General features: G+C 43.2%; 1 protein-coding gene and 1 non-coding gene across 3 annotated transcripts; one reads left to right on the forward strand and one right to left on the reverse strand.

The window, feature by feature from the left end:
- Positions 1-1,346: 1,346 nt before the first annotated feature.
- Glod4 (glyoxalase domain containing 4) lies at positions 1,347-23,886 on the reverse strand. Of its 2 annotated transcripts, XM_045158843.1 has the most exons (9): positions 23,742-23,886; positions 22,580-22,629; positions 19,793-19,913; positions 17,402-17,546; positions 10,878-11,014; positions 9,286-9,372; positions 8,373-8,486; positions 8,197-8,283; positions 1,347-1,606 (listed from the first exon to the last, which is right to left on the reverse strand). In XM_045158843.1, exons 1-9 carry the CDS (start codon positions 23,829-23,831, stop codon positions 1,541-1,543), a joined length of 897 nt encoding a protein of 298 aa, XP_045014778.1. In that variant the 5' UTR covers positions 23,832-23,886; the 3' UTR covers positions 1,347-1,540. The 2 variants fall into 2 exon arrangements, with proteins under 2 accessions (XP_045014778.1, XP_045014780.1); XM_045158845.1 differs by lacking the exon at positions 22,580-22,629 and having other exon boundaries at positions 23,742-23,874.
- LOC123463726 lies at positions 11,545-11,651 on the forward strand. The gene has a single exon (XR_006639114.1). It is a non-coding gene; the product is annotated as a U6 spliceosomal RNA (small nuclear RNA).
- Positions 23,887-23,896: the final 10 nt, after the last annotated feature.

Genomic DNA, 23,896 nt, shown 5'->3' on the forward strand with positions numbered 1-23,896 from the left:
TCAACATTATATTCTGTCTTCAGAGGATTTAAAATATCTCTATAAAGTAGCACAGAACCAGGCATGTAGAACACAGAAAATTAACTTTTTCCCTGTTTGCTGTGGCTACTAAAAATGTAAATCAAGAAAAATGGGGTGTTAACCAAATCTATTTGTTCAAGGAACAAATTTCTTTAAAAAAATTTCAAACATCAAGCCTTGCATAAGGGGTACACAACTGTACTTTCTGCACTTGGGAGACTGACAGAGGAAGATCACAAGTTCAAGGTTAGGCTGGTGAGTTACAGGCCAGCCTGGGCTAAATAGCAAGACCCTGTCTCAAAAAACTTCAGTTTAGCCTGGGCTAAAGCAAAATCCTACCTGGAAAAAAAAAAAATCAAAAAACTTTAAATGTCAAGCAGGCACACCTTTAGTCCCAGCACTCGGGAGGTGAGAGGTCAGAGGATTGCTAATGAGTTCAAGACCAGTTTGTGGCTACAAAGTGAATTCTAAATCAGTCTGGACTAGAGAAGCTATCTTGAAAAACAAAACGAAACACTCTTACATGTCAAAGACTTTCCAACGCAAATTAGAGCAGCATCATCAGATCTGGAATACCAGCATTCTAAGCAATTGGTTTGGACTTTCTTTTTAAGATTTTATTTTATTTATTTATTGAGGTAGGGTCTCACTGTAGCCCAGGCTGACCTGGAATTTACTATGTAGTCTCAGGGTGGCCTCAAACTCACAGTGATCCTCCTACCTCTGCCTCCTGAGTGCTGGGATTAAAGGCATGCACCACGACACCTGGCTTAAGGTTTTATTTTTATTTATTAATTTGACTCAGAGGGAGAAGTGGGAGGGGGGAGAAGGAGAGGGAGAGAGGGAGAGAATGGGCATTCCAGGGCTTCCAGCCACTGCAAATGAACTCCAGGTACATGCCCCACCATGTGCATCTGGCTTATGTGGGATCTGGAGAATCAAATCTTAGGCTTCAGAGGCAAGCACCTTAACCACTAAGCCATCTCTCCAGCCCAGTTTGGACTTACTTGAACAGTTGTGTTCTTCTCCACCTGGAGTAATGATAACGATTTCATTTCTAAAACATTCCAGGGCTTTCAAAGATTGAAATACGTAAATTTCCTTGCCTATGCAGGATACAACCAAGTTATAAGAGCATTTTAAAATTTTTTCTTTCTTTATTTGAGAAAGAGAAAGAGGCAGTGTGTGTGTGTGTGTGTGTGTGTGTGTGTGTGTGTGTGTATGAGAGGGAGAGAGAGGGGGAGTGAGCGATGGGGAGAGGGAGAGAGAACGGGCGCACCAGGGCCTCCAGCCACTGCAAACGAACCTCAGATGAATGTGTCACCTTGTGCATCTGGCTTATGTGGGCCCTGGGGAACTGAACTAAGGTCCTTTGGCTTTGAAGGCAAGTGCCTTAACTGCTAAGCCATTTCTCAGGCCCATGTACGAGCATTTTTTTTTTTTTTTTTGTCAACAGCCACATCAGGCCTCATGGACGCTTGACAGGAATCATCAAGGCTTGTTTACATGATGTCTCCCATTAACCTGAAGCTTTTGGTTTATTTCTTGTAGCAAACCATTCATCACTTTTATCTGCTGCCATTGCCTGTAGAAACAGATGGGATATACATTAGATTCATTCCAAGTCAGCATGGTCCACAATAAGGATCCTTTTTACTTTTTCAAGGTAGGGACTTCTAGCCCAGGCTGACCTGGAATTTACTAGGTAGTCACAAGGCACTCTTGAACTCATGGTGATCCTACCTCTGCCTCCCAAATGCTTGCTCATTCTTACTCTACAGAGTAAAGGGCTTGCCAAGCCTGCAGCTGGCAAGTGTGACTACCTGTTGAGAGAGCAAGGACTGTGCATGCAACTATGGGGTTCTTGGTGGAACGAGAATCATCAGTGTTCAAGAGCCTGTCTAAGACAAACTAAATATGGAAAATTATTGGATGTGTACTAGCTTCTGAGCCTGAATGATTCCCTTTTTTAAACTTTGCCCCACTCTACCAGATCTGTTGGGTTAGTTTTGTGTCTTTTGTAAAACGTAATTAGCAACCAGGGCTGGAGAGACTGCTCAGTGGTTAAGGCACTTGCCTGCAAAGCCTAATGACCTAGGTTCAACTCCCCAGTACCCACATAAAGCCAGATGCACAAAGTGGTGCATGCATCAGGAGTTCGTTTGCAGTGTGGCTGGAAGCCCTGGTGCACCTATTCTCTCTGTCAGTCTTTCTCTCTCTGCTTGCAAATAAATAATAAATGAATAAATAAATATTTAGGGAGTGGTGGCGCTCACCTTTAATCCTAGCACTCGGGAAGCAGAGGTAGGAGAATTGCTGTGAGTTCAAGGCCAACCTGAGACTTCATACTGAATTCCAGGTCAGCCTAGACTAGAGCAAGACCCTACCTCGAAAAACAAAAACAAAAAAAAAAGAAAAACAAAAACAAAACTTTGTTTTTAAATAAAAATAGGGCTGAAGAGATGGCTTGGTGGTCAAGGTGCTTGCCTGCAAAGCCCAAGAACTCATGTTTGAACCTCTAGGAATCACTTAAGTCAGACGCAGTGTCACAAGAGGGCACATGTGCCTAGAGTCCATTTGCAGGGGCTAAAGGCCCTAGGGTGCCCGTTTTCTCTCTCCCTCTTTCTCTCAATAAATAAATAAATAAATAAAAGAAAACATCCAGGGCTGGAGAGATGGCTCAGTAGTTAAGGTGCCTGCCTACAAAGCCTAATGACTTAGGTTCAATTACCTATTACCCATGTAAAGTCAGATGCACAAAGTGGTCCATGCATCTGCAGTTTATTTGCAGTGGCTAGAGGCCCTGACATGACCATTCTGTCTCTCTTCTCTCTACCTTTCCTTGCTTGCAAATAAAACAGAAGAAGAAGCTGGGCACAGTGGTGCAAACCTTTGATCCCAGTACTTGGGAGGCAGATGTAGGAAGAGAATGCTGTCAGTTAGAGGCCAGCCTGGGACTACAGAGTGTGTTCTAGGCCTGTCTGGGTTACAGAGAGTAACTACTTTAAAAAAAAAAAAAAAAAAAAAAAGCTTTATTTATTTATAAGCAGAGTTAGAGAGAGAAAGGAAAGACATTGGGAGCTCCAGGGCCTCAGCAACTGCAAATGAACTCTAGATGCATATGCCACTTTGTGCATTGGGTTTCACATTGGTTCTGCGGAGTCAAACCTGGGTTGTTAGGCTCTACAGGAAAGTGCCTTAAATGCTGAGCCATCTTTCTAGGTTCCAAAAGAAAGCTTTTTTTTTTTTCCGAGGTAGGGTCTCACTCTAGCTCAGGCTGACCTGGAATTCACTATGTAGTCTCAGAGTGGCCTCAAACTCATGGTGATCCTCCTACCTCTGCCTCCTGAGTGCTGGGATTAAAAGCGTGCGCCACCATGCCTGGCCCAAAATAAGCTTTATTAAGTGTTTTGGGGGCTAGAGATATAGATTAGTGGTGAAGCACTTGGCTGGTATGTATGAAGCCTTGGGTTCAAACCACAGTACCACCACACATACACACACACTCACTATGTGGTTTGGGTCTATCAGTAAATTTTAGCTATCTGGTCAAATCAAGTATGGAAATGCTTCTTTTCAGCAGTTGCTTGCAGATCCTCATTGCTAAGCCTGCTCAGTTCTCCAAGTTCTACCTCTGGCAGCATAACCTCTCTTTTTTCTTTCTTTGGGCGAAATCCTAAGCATGCTTGCCCTGATGATGCACTGGGGCTTTCTTTGCCACCCTTTTCTCATTAAATCTCTTTTGCTTTACTCCAAGAAAAAGAAAATTGTTTTCAATCACGAGCTAAGTAATGAGCTGGGTTCAGGTGTGACAGGTGAGGGAGATGGCTGAGCAGCTAAAGGAGCTTGGTTGCAAGCCTGCCGACCCAGGTTTGATCCTCCCAAGCACCATGTAAAGCTGTATACAGGGGATGCATACACCTGTGATCCCAATGCACCTACGGCGATGGAAGGCAGAGCCAGCCAGGATAATCTGGAAACTTGCAAGCAGCAAGACAGATCCTGTCTCAAAAGAAGTTGGAAGGGCTGGAGAAATGGCTTAGGTGTTAAGGCATTTGCCTGTGAAGCCAAAGGACCCAGGTTCGATTCCCCAGGACCCACATAAGCCAGATGCACAAGGGGCACATGCATCTGGAGTTCATTTGCAGTGGCTAGAAGCCCTGGTGTGCCCATTCTCTCTCTGTCTCCCTGTATATATCTCTGCTTGCAAGTAAATAAATTTTTAAAAAATGTTGGAAGGAGAGAAACACCCTGAGGTTGTCCTTTGACTTTCACACATGCCCATGGCACACACACACCCATACACATACACACACTGTGGGGTTTGATTCAGGTGTACCCCATAAACTTAGGTGTTCTGAATGCTAGGTTCCCAGCTGATGGAAAAATTTGGGAATTAATGCCTCCTGGAGGGAGTATATTGTTGGGGGTGGGCTTATGGGTGTTTTAGCCAGCTTCCCCTTGCCAGTGTTTGGTACACTCTCCTGTTCCTGTTGTTCCCCTGATGTTGGCCAGGAGGTGATGTCCACCCTCTGCTCATGCCATTGTTTTCCCCTGCCATCATGGAGCTTCCCCTTGGGCCTGAAAGCCAAAGTAAACCTTTTCCCCCACAAGTTGCTCTTGGTCGGGTGATTTCAGCAATGTGAACCTGGCTGCAACACACACATTTTTTAAAAAAAGGGCCAGTACTGGGGCACATGCCTTTAATCCCAGCACTCAGGAGGTAGAGGTAGGAGAGTTTGAGAATAGCTTAGGACTACAGAGTAAGTTCTAGGTCAACTTGGGCTAGGGTGAAACCCTTCCTCAAAAAAACAAAAACAAGCCGAACACAGTGGCATGTGGGAGACAGAAGTAGGAGGACTGCTGTGAGTTCAAGACCAGCTTGGGTCTACAGAGTGAATTCCAGTTCAGCCTGGACTAGAGTGAGACCCTACCTTGAAACCCCCCCACAAACCAAAACAAGAAAAACAACCACCACCAACAACAAAAAACACAAGCCAGGCATGATAGCAAACACCTTTAATCCCAGCACTCAGGAGGAGGCTGATGCGGAGGATCTGTTAGTTCAAGGCCAGCCTGAGACTAATTCCAAGTCAGCCTGTGCTAGAGCAAGACCCTAATTCAAAAAAATCAAAAAAAGGGGGGGGGCTGGAAAATGTCTTAGCATTAAGCCACTTGCTTACAAAGCCTGATGGTTCAGGTTCAATTCGTCAGTACTCATGTAAAACCAGATGTACAAAGTGGCACATGCATCTGGAATTAGTCTGCAGTGGTAAGAGGCCTTCTCCCTCATTTTTTTTTTGTAAATAAATTAATAAAAAACTAAAATTAAGCCGGGCGTGGTGGCGCACGCCTTTAATCCCAGCACTCGGGAGGCAGAGGTAGGAGGATCGCTGAGAGTTCGAGGCCACCCTGAGACTACATAGTGAATTCCAGGTCAGCCTGAGCCAGAGTGAGACCCTAACTCGAAAAACCCAAAAAAAAAAAAAAAAAAAAAAAAAAAAAAAAAAAAAAACTAAAATTAAGGCTGGGCATATGCCTTTAATCCCAGTACTTGGGAGGCAGAGGTAGAAGGACTGCCATGAGTTCCAGGCCACCCTGAGACTACATAGTGAATTCCAGGTCAGCATGGGCTAGAGTGAGAACCTACTTTAAAAAAAAAATTAATTAAAATTAACAAAAAAAGACTTTGTGAAAAACAAGCTTGATGGGAGGGAGGGTGGAAAAGAGAAGGGAATGGGAGATGATTATGATCAAATATATTATAGAGGGTTGGAGAGAGGGCTTAGCTGTAAGGTGCTTGTCTGCAAAGCCTAAGAAACTACGTTCAACTCCCCAGATCCCACATAAGCCAGATGTGCAAGGTGACATGCTCAAGGTCACACCTGCACACAAGGTGGTACATGTGTTTGGAGTTTGATTACAGTGGCTGGAGGCCCTGGCACATCAATTCTCTCCCTCCCTTCCTCCCTCCCTCTCTCTGTGTGTAACACACACACACACGAAGAAAAAAAGGCCAGTCTATTAGGCTTGCCTCAAAAAAATATATACATTACAGGCATAAAATTTCTGATAAAAAATAAAACAGGCATATATATGACAGAGTGTGTGTATCTATGTCTTTTATAAATCATAAAATGGGAGGGACAAATGGACAATTAACTCTCATTTGAAGAATTCAAGCAAACTTCTGAGTTTTCAAGAACAAGTTGAAGAACAAAGGAGAGGTAAAAACTTTCAGTGAAGAAGTTATGTTTTGGTTAATAAAGATTGCTTAGCGGTTAAGGCGTTTGCCTGCAAAGCCAAAGGACCCAGGTTTGATTCCCCAGGACCCACGTAAGCCAGATGCACAAGGTGGCACATATGTCTGGAGTTCATTTGCAGTGGCTAGAGGCCCTAGCATGCCCATTCTCTCTCTCTTAAATAAATAAAATATAAAAAAATTCTGTGAGACTGGAATAGGACTCAGCTCAAGGCCTTCAAGAGAGGCAAAAACAAAAGGTTGGGGCTGGAGAAATGACTTAGCAGTTAAGGCTCTTGCCTGCAAAGCTTAAGCACCCATGTTCAACTCTCCAGATCCCACATAGCCAGATGCACAAAGGTGAGGCAAGTGCAAGTGTCTGGAGTTCAGTATCAGTGGCTAAGGCCCTGATGCGCCAATTCTCTCTCTCTCCTCTCTCTCTTTTTTTTAAAATTTTTTTTTGTTTATTTTTACTTATTTATTTGACAGTGACAGATAGAGAGAGAAAGAGGCAGAGAGTGAGAGAGAGAGAATGGGCACGCCAGGGCTTCCAGCCATTGCAAACGAACTCCAGACACATGCGCCCCCTTGTGTATCTGGCTAATGTGGGTCCTGGGGAACCAAGCCTTGAACTGGGGTCCTTAGGCTTCACAGGCAAGCGCTTAACTGCTAAGATTAGGTTTTTTTTTTTTTTTTTTTTTTTTTTTTTTGCACATGTGTGTGTGGTATGCAAGTCTATGTAAATGTGGAGGGTTAGAAGCCAGGCGTGGTGGCACACACCTTCAATCCCAGCACTCGGAGGCAGAGGTAGGAGGATCACTGTGAGTTTGAGGCTACCCCAAGACTACATAGTGAATTTCAGGTCAGCCTGAGTTAGAGTAAGACCTTACCACAATAAACCAAAAAAGCATATATAAAAAAGTAATAAAATAAGTAGCCATGATGGTGGCATGCCTTTAATCCCAGCACTAAGGAAGCTGAAGCAGGAGAATTGCTGTGAATTTGAAGCCAGTCTAGGACTACACAGTGAGGTACAGGTCAGCCTGAGCTAGAATGAGACACTACTTCAAAAAAACTAAAAATAGCTCACCAAACTGCCCATTAAGCACTTCTCTTAATGTTCATACCTATATATCAATGCTACTCTCACTTTTGGTTAGAGAAGTTTCTCTTTTCAGATGGTAGTGACCTTGGGATGACTCAGAAGGCACCATGGTGCTGGGAAAAAGTGACAGATGAGTACTCAGCACTGAAATATCTCTATCACACCTTCGAAGGCTCAGGGTCCACTGCAGAAGAGGTGGCGGAAAGCATGTAAGAGCCAAAGGAAGGGTAGGACTCCTTACAACGTGCTCTTCCAGACACAAAATGGCCTGGATATCCATGACCTCACAGTGCCTGACACTACCTATACAAGATCATCATAACAGGAAAAGATCATGACATCAATATAAAAGACTGATTGGGTGGGGGGAGAGGATATAATGAAGAGTGGAGTTTCAAAGGGGAAAGTGGGGGGAGGGAGGGAATTACCATGGGATATTGTTTACAATTATGGAAGTGGTCAATAAAAAAAATTTACATAAAACCAAAAAACTAAAAATAGAGCCGGGCGTGGTGATGCATGCTTTTCATCCCAGCACTCAGGAGGCAGAGGTAGGAGGATCGCCATGAGTTTGAGGCCACCCTGAGACTATATAGTGAATTCCAGGTCACCCTGAGCTAGAGTGAAACCCTACCTTGAAAAAAAAAAAAATCAATTAAAAGATATTGTATTTAGCTGGACATGTGGATGCTAAGTCTATACTGGGGTCATTAAAGGTGGCATTGAGGATACAGGTCCTTTGGCTGAAAAGTCTCACTAACAGGGTAACGTCATGATTCGCCTTCCCTACTTTGCCCCATAATGACATCAATGTAGAAGTGAGACTCACATCATCCAGTAATTTGCTTCCTTTTGGGTCCATCTTAGAAAGTTCTCGGAAGGCTTCGTCCCCAACAAAGCAAATTTCATGTCCATCCTATATTAAAGAAAAAAGCAATTTAGCAAGAACACCTCTGAAGAAGCCCTCAAAACAGCCCATTTCTCCGCCTGCTACGTAATACTTACAGGGTCAGCCAGGATGACCACTTGCACTGTGGCCTTCCCTGGAGTATCCAGACTCACCAGGGGAGTTAGGATGGTCTGTTTCTCCCTTTTCATCAAGTCTTCTAAGTGTGGCAACTTGAGGAACACAAAAAAGCAAGTGCACAAGGTCACATTCCACTTTGATGATGTGGCCTTGGCTTCATTACCTCAGTGGTTCTTGGAATCATGGTTAAGCAAGACAATAAACCACAGTGAGAATCAGAATGAACATAAAGCCGGGAGTGATGGTGCACGCCTTTAATCCCAGCACTCGGGAGGCAGAGGTAGGAAGATCGCTATGAGTTCAAGGCCACCCTGAGAATACATAGTGAATTTCAGGTCAGCCTGGACTAGAGCGAGTCTCTACCTCAAAAAACAAAAACAGAAACAAAAACAAACAGAATGAAGATTAAGAAAGAACACTGGCCCTGGCGCGCCCATTCTTTCTCTTTCTCTGCCTCTTTCTCTGTCACTCTCAAATAAATAAATAAATAAACAAAAATTTTTTTTTTTAAAAAAAGAAAACATTGCAGAAGAGATGACAGAAAGAATGTAAGAGCCAAAGGAAGGGTAGGACTCCTTGCAACGTGCTCTCCCCAGACACAAAATGGCCTGGATATCCACGACCTCACAGTGTCTGACCACTACACAAGACCATCATAACGGGAGGAAAGGAAATGGGAGGAAAGAGACTGATTAAGAGGAGGGGAGATGATGGAGAATGGAGTTTCGGGGGGGCGGGGGACAGTGGTGGGAGGGAGAGCATTACCATGGGATATTGTTTATAGTCATAGAAATTGTTAATAAAAAAGAAAGAAAGAAAAGGACCCAGGTTCTCAGCTGGCTTGAACCTGCACATCCATAGGGCTTAAACAATTAGGTTCTCAAACATTACCTCTTTCTGAGGACATGAAAAGGCAATTCTTCCAAAAGCTGCTGCATGATCCACTGCACCCTTGATGCCGTGTAGCTCCAGTTTACACTACAAAGTATAAAGTAGGCTTATACTTGCAGGTGGTAATACGTGTATATATAACAACTCTTAACAGTACTAAAAAGAATGAAGTAGAAACAGCTTCCCTCCCATCTTCCCTCCCTCTCTCCTTCCCTCCTAGTGAGTACTTTCTGTGGATCTTGCTTTAAATATACTATGTGCTTTCATTTGCCTGTTTGTTTGTTTACATAAATAGCAAAACAATTCACAACAATGTTCAAAATATCCCTGTCTCAATATTTCTAAATTATTTTTTAATTTTCCTTCATCTGAGAGAGAAAAAAACAAACAGGGGAAGAGACAGAATAGGTGTGCCAGGGCCTCCAGCCACTGCAGTTGAACTCCAGACACATGTGCCACCACCTTGTACATCTGGATTACTTGGATCCTGGGGAATTGAACCCGAGTCCTTTGGCTTTGCAGGCAAGTGCCTTCATTGCTAAGCCATTTCTCCAGTACACACACACACACACACACACACCTTCCATTTTTGGACAAGGTTTTACTATGTATCCTAGGTTGGCCTGGAATTCATAGTATAGTTATAGTCCAGGCTAGCCTTGAACTCATGATCTTCCTAACTCAGCCTCTCAAGTGCTGAGATCACAGGAATGTTCCATTATACTCAGTTTAAATAATTCTACCCTTTCTTTATCTCCAATTAAGATTGTTGCACCAGTGCATAAAGCTTTGCCTTAGTTTTTATGATAGCTATGTTATAACACATTCTATGTATAAGCCATAAATAACTGAAATATTTCTTTAATCCATCAGATGTGGAGGTTTGTATCTTTCATATTATAAACAATGCTACAACAGGTAACTTTATGTACATATAAAACAATGCCAAGGCTGGGTATGGTGGCGCATACTTTTAATCCCACCACTCAGAATCCAGTGGTAGAGGTAGGAGGATTGCTGTGAGTTCCAGGTCAGCCTCAGCTAGAGTGAGACCCTACTTGAACAAACAAAGCAAAGCAAAGCAAAACAATAGTAAGGAGGAAATATGCTAGGGCAAAGCATGAACTCAACTAGACTCAAATGCTAGGTCATTAAAAACATATATGTATGTATGTATGTATGTGTGTGTGTGTGTGTATGTGTGTGTATATATATATGTATTTATGTATGTGTATATATATATATATGCATATATATATGTATATATATATATGCATAGACCACCCACTAAATCTTGTCTGATAAGCAATTCCACCTCTTTCTTTCTCTCTTCTCCCTCCCTCCCTTCCTTTTGCTAGCAATGCTGGGAATAGAACCCAGGGCCTCACATTTCACTTGTAAGATATATCCACAAACAGAAACAAAGGTAGTATCTGAGTGGTAGGGTCAACACTAATTTCTATTTCCTTCTTTACATTCATCTGTATAAACAGTGAATCACTGTGAAGAATCTATGAGATCCCGCTTTATATTGTTCTCATTTATAAACTGAACTCTAAATACAGAAGTTAGCTGTCTACACGATGACTTACCTGGTTATCTGCATAGCCCAGCAAAGCTGTTTGCTTCTCCTCATCTTGTTCATAAATTTTCATTCCCAGTAGATTAGACCAGTAGTTCAAGGACTTCTGAAGGTCAGACACTGCCAGAGTTACTTTTACTACCGGATCTGCAGGGTAATAAAACAGCAAAAAGAGCAGGGCATGGTGGCACATCCCTGTAATTCCAGTACTCGGGAGGCAGAGGTAGAAGGATTGCTATAAGTTCGAAGCTACCCTGAGACTACATAGTGAATTCCAAGTCAGCCTGGGCTAGAGAAAAACCTTACTTCAAAAAACAAAAACAAAAGCTGGGCGTGGTGGTATACGCCTTTAATCCCAGCACTCGGGAGGCAGAGGTAGGAGGATTGCCATGAGTTCAAGGCCACCCTGAGACTACATAGTTAATTCCAGGTCAGCCTGTACCAGAATGAGACCCTACATCAAAAAACCCAAAAAAAACAAAAACAAAAACAAAAAAACAACAGAAAAAAACCCCCAGCAAAAATAGGTCAGTTTAGTGGAACAGAAGAAAAAGACCAAAATAGACTCAAATATATGTAAGAATTTAGAAGGCTGGAGGTGGAGTATATACCTAGCATGCACAAGGCCTTATGTCTGATCCCTAGCAAGTCTCCTCACACCAAGAATTTATGATTAAGTGCTCACTTCGGCAGCACATATGCTAAAATTGCAACAATACAGAGAAGATTTGCATGGCCCCTGCACAAGGAGGACATGCAAATTTTTGAGTTAAAAAACTTTTGTGATCATAAAACCTAAGTCAATATAAGAGGTGGGGGACAGCTGAGTCAGTAATATGCTTATTGTGCAAGCAGGGAGAATCTGAGCTTGGATCCCAGCACCCACAGAAAAGCTGAACATGGAGGCACATGTCTTTAATTCCAGCATTCAAGAGGCTGAGGCAGGACTCCTGGGGGCTTGATGGCTTAACTGAATTAGTGAACTCCAGGTTCAGTAAAAGACTTTGTCTCAAAACATAAGGTGGAAGCGCCGGAGAGATAGCTTAGCAGTTAAGCGCTTGCCTGTGAAGCCTAAGGACCCCGGTTCAAGGCTTGATTTCCCAGTACTCGTGTAAGCCAGATGAGCTCAGGTGAGCCTGAGCTAGAGTGAGACCTTACCTCGAAAAACAAGAAAAGTAAAAATAAAAATAAAAATAAAAATAAAAAGGTGGAGAGTGACTGTGGAAAACACCTAAGGTCAACCTGTGGTCTCCATACATATGTGTACATATACACACACATGCATGCCACATACACACATACATATGCAAAAATAAATAAGAGTAAAATGCATTCCTAAAAGATTAATGGATTAAGTTTAAAGAATGAGTCAACAAAGTATTGGCAAATAGTCTATTTTCCATTAATGTTTTTGTCCTGCTGACAAATAATTTTTTTTTTTTTTTCTCAAGGTATGGTCTCACTCTAGCTCAGGCTGACCTACGCCTGGCCTGACAAATAGTTTTAAGTTAGCAGTGTTAAATGCTGGCATAGTGTAAATTAGAAAACTTCCAGCCGGGTGTGGTGGTGCACACCTTTAATCGCAGCACTTGGGAGGCAGAGGTAGGAGGATTGCCATGAGTTCAAGGCCACTCTTGAGATTACATAGTGAGTTCCAAGTCAGCCTGAACTAGAGTGAAACCCTACCTTGGAAAACCAAAGGAAAAAAAAAAAAAGAAAAACAAAACAAAACAAAACAAAACAAAACAAAAAACCCACTTTTGGGAAAGAATTTGACAGAATGTTCCGAAAGCTTTAAAAATGTAAAGTGCTGGGCTGGAGAGAGATGGCTTAGTGGTTAAGTGCTTGCCTGTGAAGCCTAAGGACCCTGGTTCGAGGCTCGATTCCCCAGGACCCACGTTAGCCAGATGCACAAGAGGGCACATGCATCTGGAGTTCATTTGCAGTGGCTGGAGGCCCTGGTGTACCCATTCTCTCTGTCTCTCTGCCTCTTTCTCTGTCACTTTCAAATAAATAAATAAACATAAAACAAAAAAAAATTTTGTAAATGTACACTGCTGAAAGACCAAGTCCATTTTCAGCAACTCAAAAAGTCACTGTAGATCTATAAAGGGCTTTTTGCCAGTGTTGTCCAGAACAATGCAGCACTAGGAACAACACAATAAACAACAACAGAGAATTGTTCTTTCATATCATGTAATACTGCAACGGAATTTCTGCAATGGTTTATGAAGATCATTGTTCTGGATAAAAGATTAGAAAGATATGCACTATAATGTTCACAGTAGTTATCTCTAGACGTAACGGTACTGCTCTCTTTTTTCTTTTTGTAATATGTGTTTACCTGTTTGTCTAAGAAAAGAAAAGATATTTTGAAGAAGGAAAGTTATATGAAAGTGCATAACACCGAGAGCTTAGCGTAGAACTCAACAGTAGAGTATATGCTTAGCAGGACTGAGGCCCAGCACCAAAAAACCCCACCTCAACCCATGGAAACACTTTACATTAAAGTAACCTTCTGATCCCTCCCCAGAGCTAGTGCACACCTAGGGCCTTGCAAATCAGGGAGTGCTCTACTGCTGAGTGGCATCTCCATAGTTATGATTTTCCTTTGATTGTTTTTTGTGGTATTAAGAGATTGAACCTAGGGCTTCACATATGCTAGGCAAGTGAGCCAAACCACTGAGCTATATCTCTTGCCTATTTTATACTTTTTATTTTGAGACAGTTTCTTTTCTTTTCTTTTCTTTTCTTTTCTTTTTTTTGTTTTTTTGAGGTAGGGTCTCACTCTAGCCCAGGCTGACCTGGACTTCACTACTTCACTATGTAGTCTCAGGGTGGCCTCAAACTCACAGCGATCCTCCTACCTCTGCCTCCTGAGTGCTGGGATTAAAGGCAAGTGCCACCACACCTGGCTGCGCCACCATGCCTGGCTGAGACAGGTTCTTTTTAAAAATATATATACTTATTTATTTGCAAGCAGAGAGAGACAGAAGACAGACACACAGAATGGGTGCACCAGGGCTTGTAGCCACTGCCAACAAACTCCAGACACATGTGTGCCACACTGTACATCTGGCCTTATATGGGTACTGTGGAACTGAACCAGGGTTGTTACACTTTGCAGGCAAGTGCCTTAATTGCTGAGCCACCTCTTCAGCCCTTGAGAGAGGTTCTTGATAAGCTGCCTAGATGGCCTTGAATTTATCCCTCCCCCCACCCCCAGATAGGGTCTTGCTTTAGACTAGGCTGACCTGAAATTCACTATATAGTCTCAGGATAGCCTTGAACTCACAGAGACCCTCCTACCTCTGTATCCTGAGAGCTGGGATTAAAGGTGTATACTGCCACACCAGGGAGCCTTGGACTCCTTCTATAGCACAAAAAGGCCTTGAACTTACCTCAGCCTTCAGAAGAGCTCGGACTACAGGACCGTACCACCAGGCCTAACAAAGTCTTTCTGAAGAGCTGTTTTATACAAATATTTTTTTTTTTTTTTTTTGGTTTTTTGAGGTAGGGTCTCACTCTGGTCCAGGCTGACCTGGAATTAACTCTGTAGTCTCAGGGTGGCCTTGAACTCACAGCGATCCTCCTATCTCTGCCTCCCGAGTGCTGGGATTAAAAGCGTGCGCCACCACGCCCGGCTTATACAAATATTTAATGATAACTAATTTGATGTATTTTCCTTTGTTTTCACTGTCTTGATCACTTTTACTAGAATAGCAATAGCAAGACTAAACCAATGTTTCTTGCAAGGGCTTTTTCCTGGCAGATTCAACTTTATTTTTCTCCACTGATTTCATATCAACAAATCCAAGTTCATTCACAGCAGAAGGGAGGGCTGGGGATATAGCTCAGTAGATGTGAAGCCTTATGTTCAATCACAAGTATAAAAAAAAAAATTCAAACAGAAGAGCAGAAGGGATCCAGGGACAGGAATGGAACAGTTCTAAATCTGATTAACAGATGTGACTATATTACCAACAGAAAATAAATTCCACAAAGTTCTTATCATTCTAAGGACAAAAGTATTTTAAGCTCTTTTTTGGCTCTCGCGTCTGAACTTCCGGTCCCCTACACAGATAAGCCCACCCCCATGCTGATCCAGTAGAGCCAAGATGGGGGTCCTACTCCCATGTGGGCTCCCCACCCCTCCTGCCTTCCAGTAGCTCTCTATACTTTCCTTATCTAATCTAGTAAAGTCTCTCTAAACTTTTTTTTTTAAAGCATTTTAAGATTGTGGACTATCCAGAAATTCTTAGGGTTAGAAGTATTTCAGAATTTTGAAATATATAGACCTTTCTTGTTTGCTTGTTTGATTTTGTTTTTTTGGAGGTAGGGTCTCACTCTAGCCCAGGCTGACCTGGAAATCACTATGTAGTCTCTGGGTGGCCTCAAAGTCATGGCGATCCTCCTCCTACCTCTGCCTTCCAAGTGCTGAGATTAAAGGTGTGTGTCTAGACTTTATTAGTTGAGTATCTCTCACTCGAAAATCCAAATTCCAAAATCTGAAATTTATGGGGTAATATAGCACATGCCTGCAATCCCAGCACTTGGGAGGTTGAGATGGTGGGATCAATGAATTCACATTAACCTGGGGTATCTGCTGAAACACTGTCTCAAACAAACACTGAAATGTTTTGAACACTGATGTATTTCAGATTCTACATCATTTACAAGTTTCTTAGAATTGGAATGCTCAACCTGTACTGAAGCACTAGTAAGATCAGAGAGGAAAAAATATACAGTGGAAGCCAGACACAGTGGCGCAAGCCTTTAATCCTAGCACATGCTTTTAATTCTAGCACTGGGGAGGCAGAGGTAGGGCTGCTGTGAGTTCAGGGCCAGCCTGGGCTAGAGTGAGACCCTACCTCAGAAAAAACAAAAATAAATAAACAAACAAAAAAGATAAACAAATAACAGAAAAACCATTTTAAAAAAAGCATGAAAATAGCCAGGTGCAGTGATGTATGCCTTTAATCCCAGCACTCAGGAGGCAGAGGTAGGAGGATCGCTGTGAGTTCGAGACCAACCTCAGACTACATAGTGAATTCCAGGCTGACCTGGGCTAGAGTGAGACACTACCTCGAAAAACCAAAAAGAAAAGCATGAAAATAAGGTGGAGATTAGTGGGAAAGAATAGTATTAGAGGGAGGAGGAAAATAAGAGAGGGTAATTAAGGGAAATAAGACTAAAATACATTACATACATGTTTGAAATGTCAAAATTGGAAAAAAAAATTACAAAGCAAAACAAAACATAAAAATCCCTGAAGGGACCAGTGAAGTACAAAATAGCACCTCTCAGTTAAGTGCCACATTAGACAGGACTGCTCTTTCTTTGGCTGAGTACCAGATGACAAACAAGGAGCATTAAACACTGTAGTCACATTCAGCATTGGGGCCTGGCCAGACCAGTGGAGGAAGAATGTGTATGACTCCCACCAGACCATGGATAGCATATGCTCAGTGAGTGCAATAGCAGCCAGAACTGCTCTTCCTCATCACCAGCATTCCCCCTCCTCTTTGTCCTTTTGCTTTGCTTTTTTTTTGATGGGGGCGGGAGGCAGGGGCAAGAAGGAGTTGATTTTTTAAAAATTAGTTTATTTATTTGAGAGAGAAAGAAGAAGAAGAGAGAGAGAGAATGGGCAAGCCAGGGCCTTCAGCCACTGCAAGCATATCTGACTTATGTGGGTCCTGGGGAGTCAAACCTGGGTTCTTTAGCTTTGCAGGCAAGCATCTTAACTGCTAAGCCATCTCTCTAGCCCAAGAAGGAATTGAATTTTCAGGAATTAAATGTCCACAATTAAAAAAAAAAAATGCCTCTACAGTGAGTAAGGCCCACCTTGCAAGACTTCTTTTCCACCCAATGGAGCAATCAGTGCAGTGAGTGAGCTCTTCCACTTCCTTCCTTTCCTTTCTTCCCTCACTGAGAACCAGCAGCAGCACAAGGGGCGATACCAACTGATTAGGTGTAATGCTGTTTGTCTTGCCAATGACTGGGTAAGGAGCAAGTATTAAATCTGACTATCAAATGAGCTGGAAGTCAGTTCCCCCATCCATTCCCCAAAGTGAATCTGGGAACATGTAGCCCCAGCGCTACAGCAGCCGCGCTGCATGAGTGGCGAGTGACCGAACCAGCACCAGGAGAAACACGCCAAGGACCACAGAACACTGGAAGAGAAAATATGACTTCTTGACTTCATGGCTGAGCTCTCAACCAACCTTAATCTTCCTGCATCAGAGCACTGCCAGTGAGCTACAAAGACTCTTCAAACTAGCTTGAGTTGGGTTCTGATATTTGCTCTGAAAGAATTCTAAAGAATACAGCATGAGTAAAGTAGAGCCAATCTAGAGTTCTAGAGTTAGGCACTAATGTACTAACCCGAGGACACACTTTCTTAGGAGCGAGGTAAGACCACTGGTGTGGGAAGACATGCCCTGTCAATACAAAAAGAGTATAATAAAGAACTCCAGCTCCCTCTCTCCTTCATCACAAGTGCTGTTAGACTGTTGTTAGTCCTGGCTTAATTACCTGACTGGGGCAGATTGCGATCCTGCAAATAGAACTTATATCCTCCTGGGGCCTCAGTTTCAAAAACTCCTTCTGCAACTTCGCGGAGTGGCCACTCCAGCTTCCGGGCATTGCTGACAGCCTGGGTGGAGGCGAGAGTGATTCCCTAGGAAAAACAACACTCACATACATAAGCACAACAGACCTCTTACAGAACAAGAACAGACACCAAAACCCCATTGTCTTTCATCAAATCATCTAAGATTTAATTGGCATTCTCTTCTAGTGATTTTAAAATAGGCTTGGAGCCAGGTGTGGTGTTGCATGCCTTTAATCCCAGCACTTGGAAGGCAGAGGTAGGAGAATTGCTGTGAGTTCAAGGGCCCCCCTGAGACTACATAGTGAATTCCAGGTCAGCCTTGGCTAGAGTGAGACCCTACCTCAAAAAACCTAAATAAAATAAAATAAAATAGGCTTGGATGTTTTCTACAAAGTGTTCAGATTTATACCCTTATGAATCAATCACAAGAAACAAATTGCACTATCAGTGACGTTTGTTCCATTTAACACCAAAGAATTTTTTTAATTTTCAAAGTCTAGACAAATTTTTATCTTGCCTTGACCTGCTAGCTACATGTTTAAGATGATTTGGTTTATTTTAAGGATTAAACTCAGGACCTTACACATGCTTGATAAATGCTGTACCACCAAACTATATTCTTGGCCTGATGTTTACCTTTCAAACAAACTATGAAAGAGCATCCTTTAATCAAAGTACTTAATAACATACCTTCTGTAAGTAAGCACTTTTATACCTGCCTCTTCTCCAATCCTGCCAATCCATCACCCACTTTACAGACACAGTAAATTTGTTTTGTTTTTCAAGGTAAGAGTCTAACTTGAGCTCAGACTGACAGAGTATTTGCTCTGTAGTCTCAGGGTGGCCTCAAACTCACAGCAATCCTACCTTGGCCTCCAAAGTCCTGGGATTAAAGACATGTGTCACCACGCCTGACTCTCACAGTAAACTTTAAAAAAATTTTTTTTTGTTGTTTATTTTATTTATTTATTTGAGCACAACAGACACAGAGAGAAAGAGGCAGAGAGAGAGAGAATGGGCGCGCCAGGGCTTCCAGCCACTGCAAACGAACTCCAGACGCGTGCGCCCCCTTGTGCATCTGGCTAACGTGGGTCCTGAGGAATTGAGCCTCGAACTGGGGTCCTTAGGCTTCACAGGTAAGCGCTTAACCGCTAAACCATCTCTCCAGCCCACAGTAAACTTTTTAAATGTATCCTATGGCCTAGTCTCAGGACATTCCACAGACTCTGCTTTTCTGCTCAAAACCCTTAACAGGAGGCTAGAGATGTGATCAGTTGGTAGAGTGTTTTCCTAGCATGAGGCTCTGGATTCAATCCCCAGCACCCCAAAAATTGAGGATGTTGGTACATGCCTATAATCCCAGCACTCAACAGGTAGAGGTAAGAGAAGAATCAGGAGTTCAAGGTCACCCTCGCTACAGCTACATATCAAATTTGAAGCTGGCTGGCCTGGGATACATGAGGGTCCCCCTTCCCCCTCAAAAAAAGGGGCGGGGGAAATGGCTTAGTGGTTAAGGCGTCTTTCTGCCAAGCCTAAGGACCCCAGGACCCATGTAAGACAGATATACAGGGGGCACATGCATCTGAAGTTCGTTTGCATTGGCAGGAGGCCCTGATGCATCCATTCTCTCTCTCTGCCTCTTCCCCTCTCTCTCTCTCTCTCTCTCTCTCTCTGAAATAAAGAAAATATTTAAAAAAAAAAAAACAACTCCTTTTTGTTTTGTCTTGCTTTGCTTTGTTTTCCCCCCACTCCCAGGTAGGGTCTCATTTTAGCCCAGGCTGACCTGGAATTCACTATGTTCAAGGTGTCCTTGAATTCACGGCAATCTTCCTACCTCTGCCTCCAGAGTGCTGGGATTAAAGGCGTGCACCACCACGCCTGGCTCTTGTTTTGCTTTTGAGGTAAGATCTGACCAAGCTGGTCTCAAGAACTTATAATACTCCTACCTCAGCCTTCTGAGTTTTGGGATTACACATATCTGCCATCATACCCAGCTATATCCACTTCTAGCTCATCTCCTACCATCTTCCTCACCCTCTATTCCATCTGTTCCTTATATTTTCTCTAACACACCAGGTGCTATTTGATAGCCCTTTATCTCCTTTAAATCCTTCTTCCTTTCCTTCTTCTCCTTTTCTTCCTCTTTTGGTTCTTTTCAGGATAGAGGGTCTCACTCTAGCCCAGGCTAACCTGGAACTCACTGTGCAGTCCCAGGCTGGCCTTGAACATCATCTTGCTGATAAACACCCTTCTTCAAATTAGAACAAGCATCTGCCTCATCCAAACACCCATCGGGACAAAGTGATATTTACCATAAAGTCATTGCCAAGCTTATAGTCTCCAATGCCATAATTATATGTCAGCTCTGCAACAAAATGATCGTCCTCAGGCCCAAATCCCACCATTGTCTTACTCCATTTCCCATCATAAGGCCTAGAAAAATGAAAGCAAATGAACTCAGTGACAACAAGCACAATCTACTTCCAATTTTGAGGACAATTAGATGGGCAGTCCCTTCAGATCCCATCAACTCTAGTGAAGAAGAGATGACTCAGAGGGTAGGTACCAATAGCAGCTGCAGACAGCGCTCAAGCACCCCAACTCCACACATCATGTTTGGCCCTTACTAAACCACACATCATCTGTTTGATGCTTAGTAAGTGGAAAGATGGATTTACCTTTCCTTCTTTTTAAAGCAAAGAAAGGAACCCTAAAGGCAGTTTTCCAATATGACCTTAGATACTTTCTTTGTATATCAGTCAATAAACATGCAAGCCCCAACAGACTGGAAATTTCCAAGGACAGTAAGTAAGCTTAGGAGATACTTAATAGTAAGCTTAGGAGATAACTAATAGCCACTTCTTCATCTGCAGCATAAATTTATTTGTGATTATAGTATAATATGCAATGCATTTTGTCTGTCAGATTCCTAGCATAAAGGTCCTTAAACCTTGGAATTTCCTGAGAGATGTGGGGGGCAGGGGTAGGCTGTACCCATAATGAGCCTTTTCCAGGACTCTTAAGTTGATGACAATGAGCTGATTTCCAGTGAGCTCTCTAGATGGCCTGAGGATCAGGCTGGTTGCTAAAAAACCAAGTAATTAGAACCTTCAGCCCCATGTTTGAGAAGACTGAAATGTTAGCTTTATTTATCTATGTAAAAACTACTGAACAAAGGCTGGGAGATGGCTTAACAGTTAAAAACCAAAGGACCCAGGCTCAATTCCCCAGGACCCATTTAAGCCAGATACACAAGGTGGTGTATGTGTCTGGAGTTCATTTATAGAGGATGGAGACCCTGGCATGTCCATTTTCTCTCTCTCAAATAAATAAATAAATAAATAAATAAATAAAATATTTTTAAAAAGACAAAAATCATATTCACACCAAGTCCCCTTTATAAAAAAACAAAACTACTGAACAAGATTTAATGAGGAGGTGCTAGGAGCATGGAAAGCACGTGGCAGCTCCATTCCTTATCTCTTTCATATTTTTCTCTATACAGCTTTTACTTCTTTTTTAATTTTAAATATTTTATTTCACTTATTTGACAGAGAAAGAGGCAGGGAGGGAGGAGAGGGAAGGAGTGAGAATACGGGCATGCCATTCTTTCCTTTTTTTTTTTTTTTTCTGAGTTAGGGTCTCTCTCTAGCCCAGGCTGACCCGGAATTCACTATGTAGTCTAGGGTGGCCTTACACTCACGGCGATCCTATCTCTATCTCCCTAGTGCTGGGATTAAAGGCGTGTGCCACCATGCCTGGCCTTAAATAGTTAATCTACTGGGGAGAGGGGGAGGACTAGAGAATTGCTTGGTATGTCAGAAGTGTTTAATGAAATACAGACAGAATGGGTGCACCAGGGCCTCTACCACTGCAAACAAACTCTAGATGCATGTGCCACTATGTGCATCTGGCTTGTGTGGTATCTGGGGAAATCGAACCTGGGTCCTTAGGTTTTGTAGGCACTTAACCACTAAGCTATCTCTCCATCCCCCTTTATATAGCTGTTCTGTGGCTCTTCCTGATTTATGTCCTGTATAATAAACCAGTAAATATAAGTCATGAGTTTCCTTGATGTCTGTGGACATTTTAGTAAAGAAATGACTACAAGGAAGGGGTTAGGGCAACCTCTGATTTATAGTTCATCAGTAAGAAACTTGAGAGGAGCTGGAGGGATGGCTTAGCAGTTAAGGCGTTTGCCTGCAAAGCCAAAGGACGCTGGTTCAATTCCCCAGGACCCACATAAACCAGATGCACAAGGGGGCGCACGTGTCTGGAGTTTGTTTGCAGTGGCTGGAGGCCCTGGCACGCCCATTCTCTTTCTTTCTCTCTCTCTCCCCCTCTTTCTCTGTCAAATAAATAAATAAATATCTTAAGGAAAAAAAAGAAATATGAGAGGCCCAGACTTGTGCTTGGTTTCTGAAGTAGGGGTGGCCTTGTGGGACTTAGCTCTCTATCTCTCTCCAGATACAGGCTGCTGTATGGAGAGGTGGAGAACTGTCCGGTGTGTGAGAAGTGTTGGGCGAAGTGCAGAGAAACAGAGAATGCTTCCCCATGGTTCCTCAAGTAGTCTCCCTAGTCTTTCCCACGTCTTAAACTTACTTTGAGAAACTGCATCCTGTTCTCCTAGGGGTATTTAGAACCTAAAGGAGATTTTTTTTAAAACTTTCTTTTAATTTATTTATTTATTTGGTTTTCTGAGGTAGGACTTCACTCTAGTGCAGGCTGACCTGGAATTCACTATGTAGTCTCAGGGTGGCCTCAAACTCACAGTGATCCTCCTGCCTCTGCCTCCCGAGTGCTGGGATTAAAGGTGTGTGCCACCACACCTGGCTTTTTTTGTTGAACTTTATATATATATATATATATATATATATATATATATAATTTTTTTTTTGAGGGAAAGTGGCAGGTAGAATGGGTGCACCAGGGCCTTTAGCCATTGCAAACAAACTCCAGACACATGCCGCTTTATGTATCTGGCTTATGTGGTTAGTGGGAATCAAACCTGGGTCCTTAGGCTTCTCAGGCAAGCGCCTTAGCTGCTAAGCCATCTCTCCAGCCCCCTAAAGGGGATTTTAAGTTACAAGGTCTCATACCCATTACATGCAGCTTTGCAGCCTTCTTCAAATTCCTCATGGCGGAGAACCTGGAAAGATAATTTGAGTAAACTTTAAGGGTTCTTTTTTGGTTTGTTTTGATGCTGGGGATTGAACCTGAACCCAGAACCTTGACCATGTTAGACAAGTCCTCTATTGCTCAACAACATTGCCAGTCCTTGATTTTTTGAGTCAGGGTCTTTCTACATAGTTTCAGGTTGGCCTTAAACTCTTAGTTCTCCCGAAGACCAGCCTCCCACATGCTGGGATTTTAGGTGTGCACCACTACTTCCGGCTTGTAATATTTTCCCTAGTACTATATATGTTACACTCAGTACAAAATGAAAGGTCAAAACAAAACATCATTTAGCCAGGGATGGTGGTGCATGCATTCAATCTCAGCACTTGGAAGGCAGAGATAGAGGGATTGACAGGAGTTCAAAGCCAGCTTGGGACTACTGAGTGAGTTCCAGATCAGCCTTAGCTAGAGTGAAACCCTACCTTAAAAAAAAAAAAAAAATGAATGAATGAATAACAAACAAACATGATTTGCCAGCAGAGGGTGAGGTAGAAAGGGCACTTTGCCAGACTAGATGGAACACGGTAACAATCCGATCCGGATCTTTGAGAGTTCGAGATTTACAGTTGAGTCTGAGTACTCAAGAGGTCATTTAAACCTGTCCTAATATAGGGTGGAGGTGTGGTTTAGTGGTGGAATGCTAGCGTAGCAGAAGCACGGCCCCGAGTTTCATTCCCTGATCACATGCACATGCACACACCCACACACCCAGACACAAGAGCTCTGACAGCAGAGCTCACTCTCAACACGCTGTCTGTCTACACGGAAACGTTCCAATCCGGAAGAGACCGCGACACTGTTCATTAGATTGATCAAGCTTGTTGCTTGTTACTAATTAATTCTCCTTCACAGCCGACGGTAAGCGGCCCGGGTCAGGAGCGCCAGCAGTATCTGCGAAGGAACGCAGGCCCGTGGCTGGCGTTTCAGCCTCCTTTCAAAGGTTACCTCACCTCTGAGACGCGCCGCGTTTCCCGACACCGAAAACCCCGCAAAGCCCGCGGGGATCCCTCGGCCTAAAGCCCCGCACGTGAGGCTGAGGCTCACCCACACCCACCGCCTCCCTCCCCAGCCCCGTGCCCGCACCTTCATCCCCAGGACATCCCGGAAGAAATGCGCAGTCTGGAAGCGGTTTCCCACTTTGAACACGAAATGCAGAGCTCGGCGGGCCGCCATGACTCCCAGCACCAAACCTCGGCTCCCGGGCGACAGCTGCCCCGCCCACAGGCCACGCGACCGGC

The sequence above is a fragment of the Jaculus jaculus genome, chromosome 9 (assembly GCF_020740685.1).
Source record: "Jaculus jaculus isolate mJacJac1 chromosome 9, mJacJac1.mat.Y.cur, whole genome shotgun sequence".
NCBI lineage: Eukaryota > Metazoa > Chordata > Mammalia > Rodentia > Dipodidae > Jaculus > Jaculus jaculus.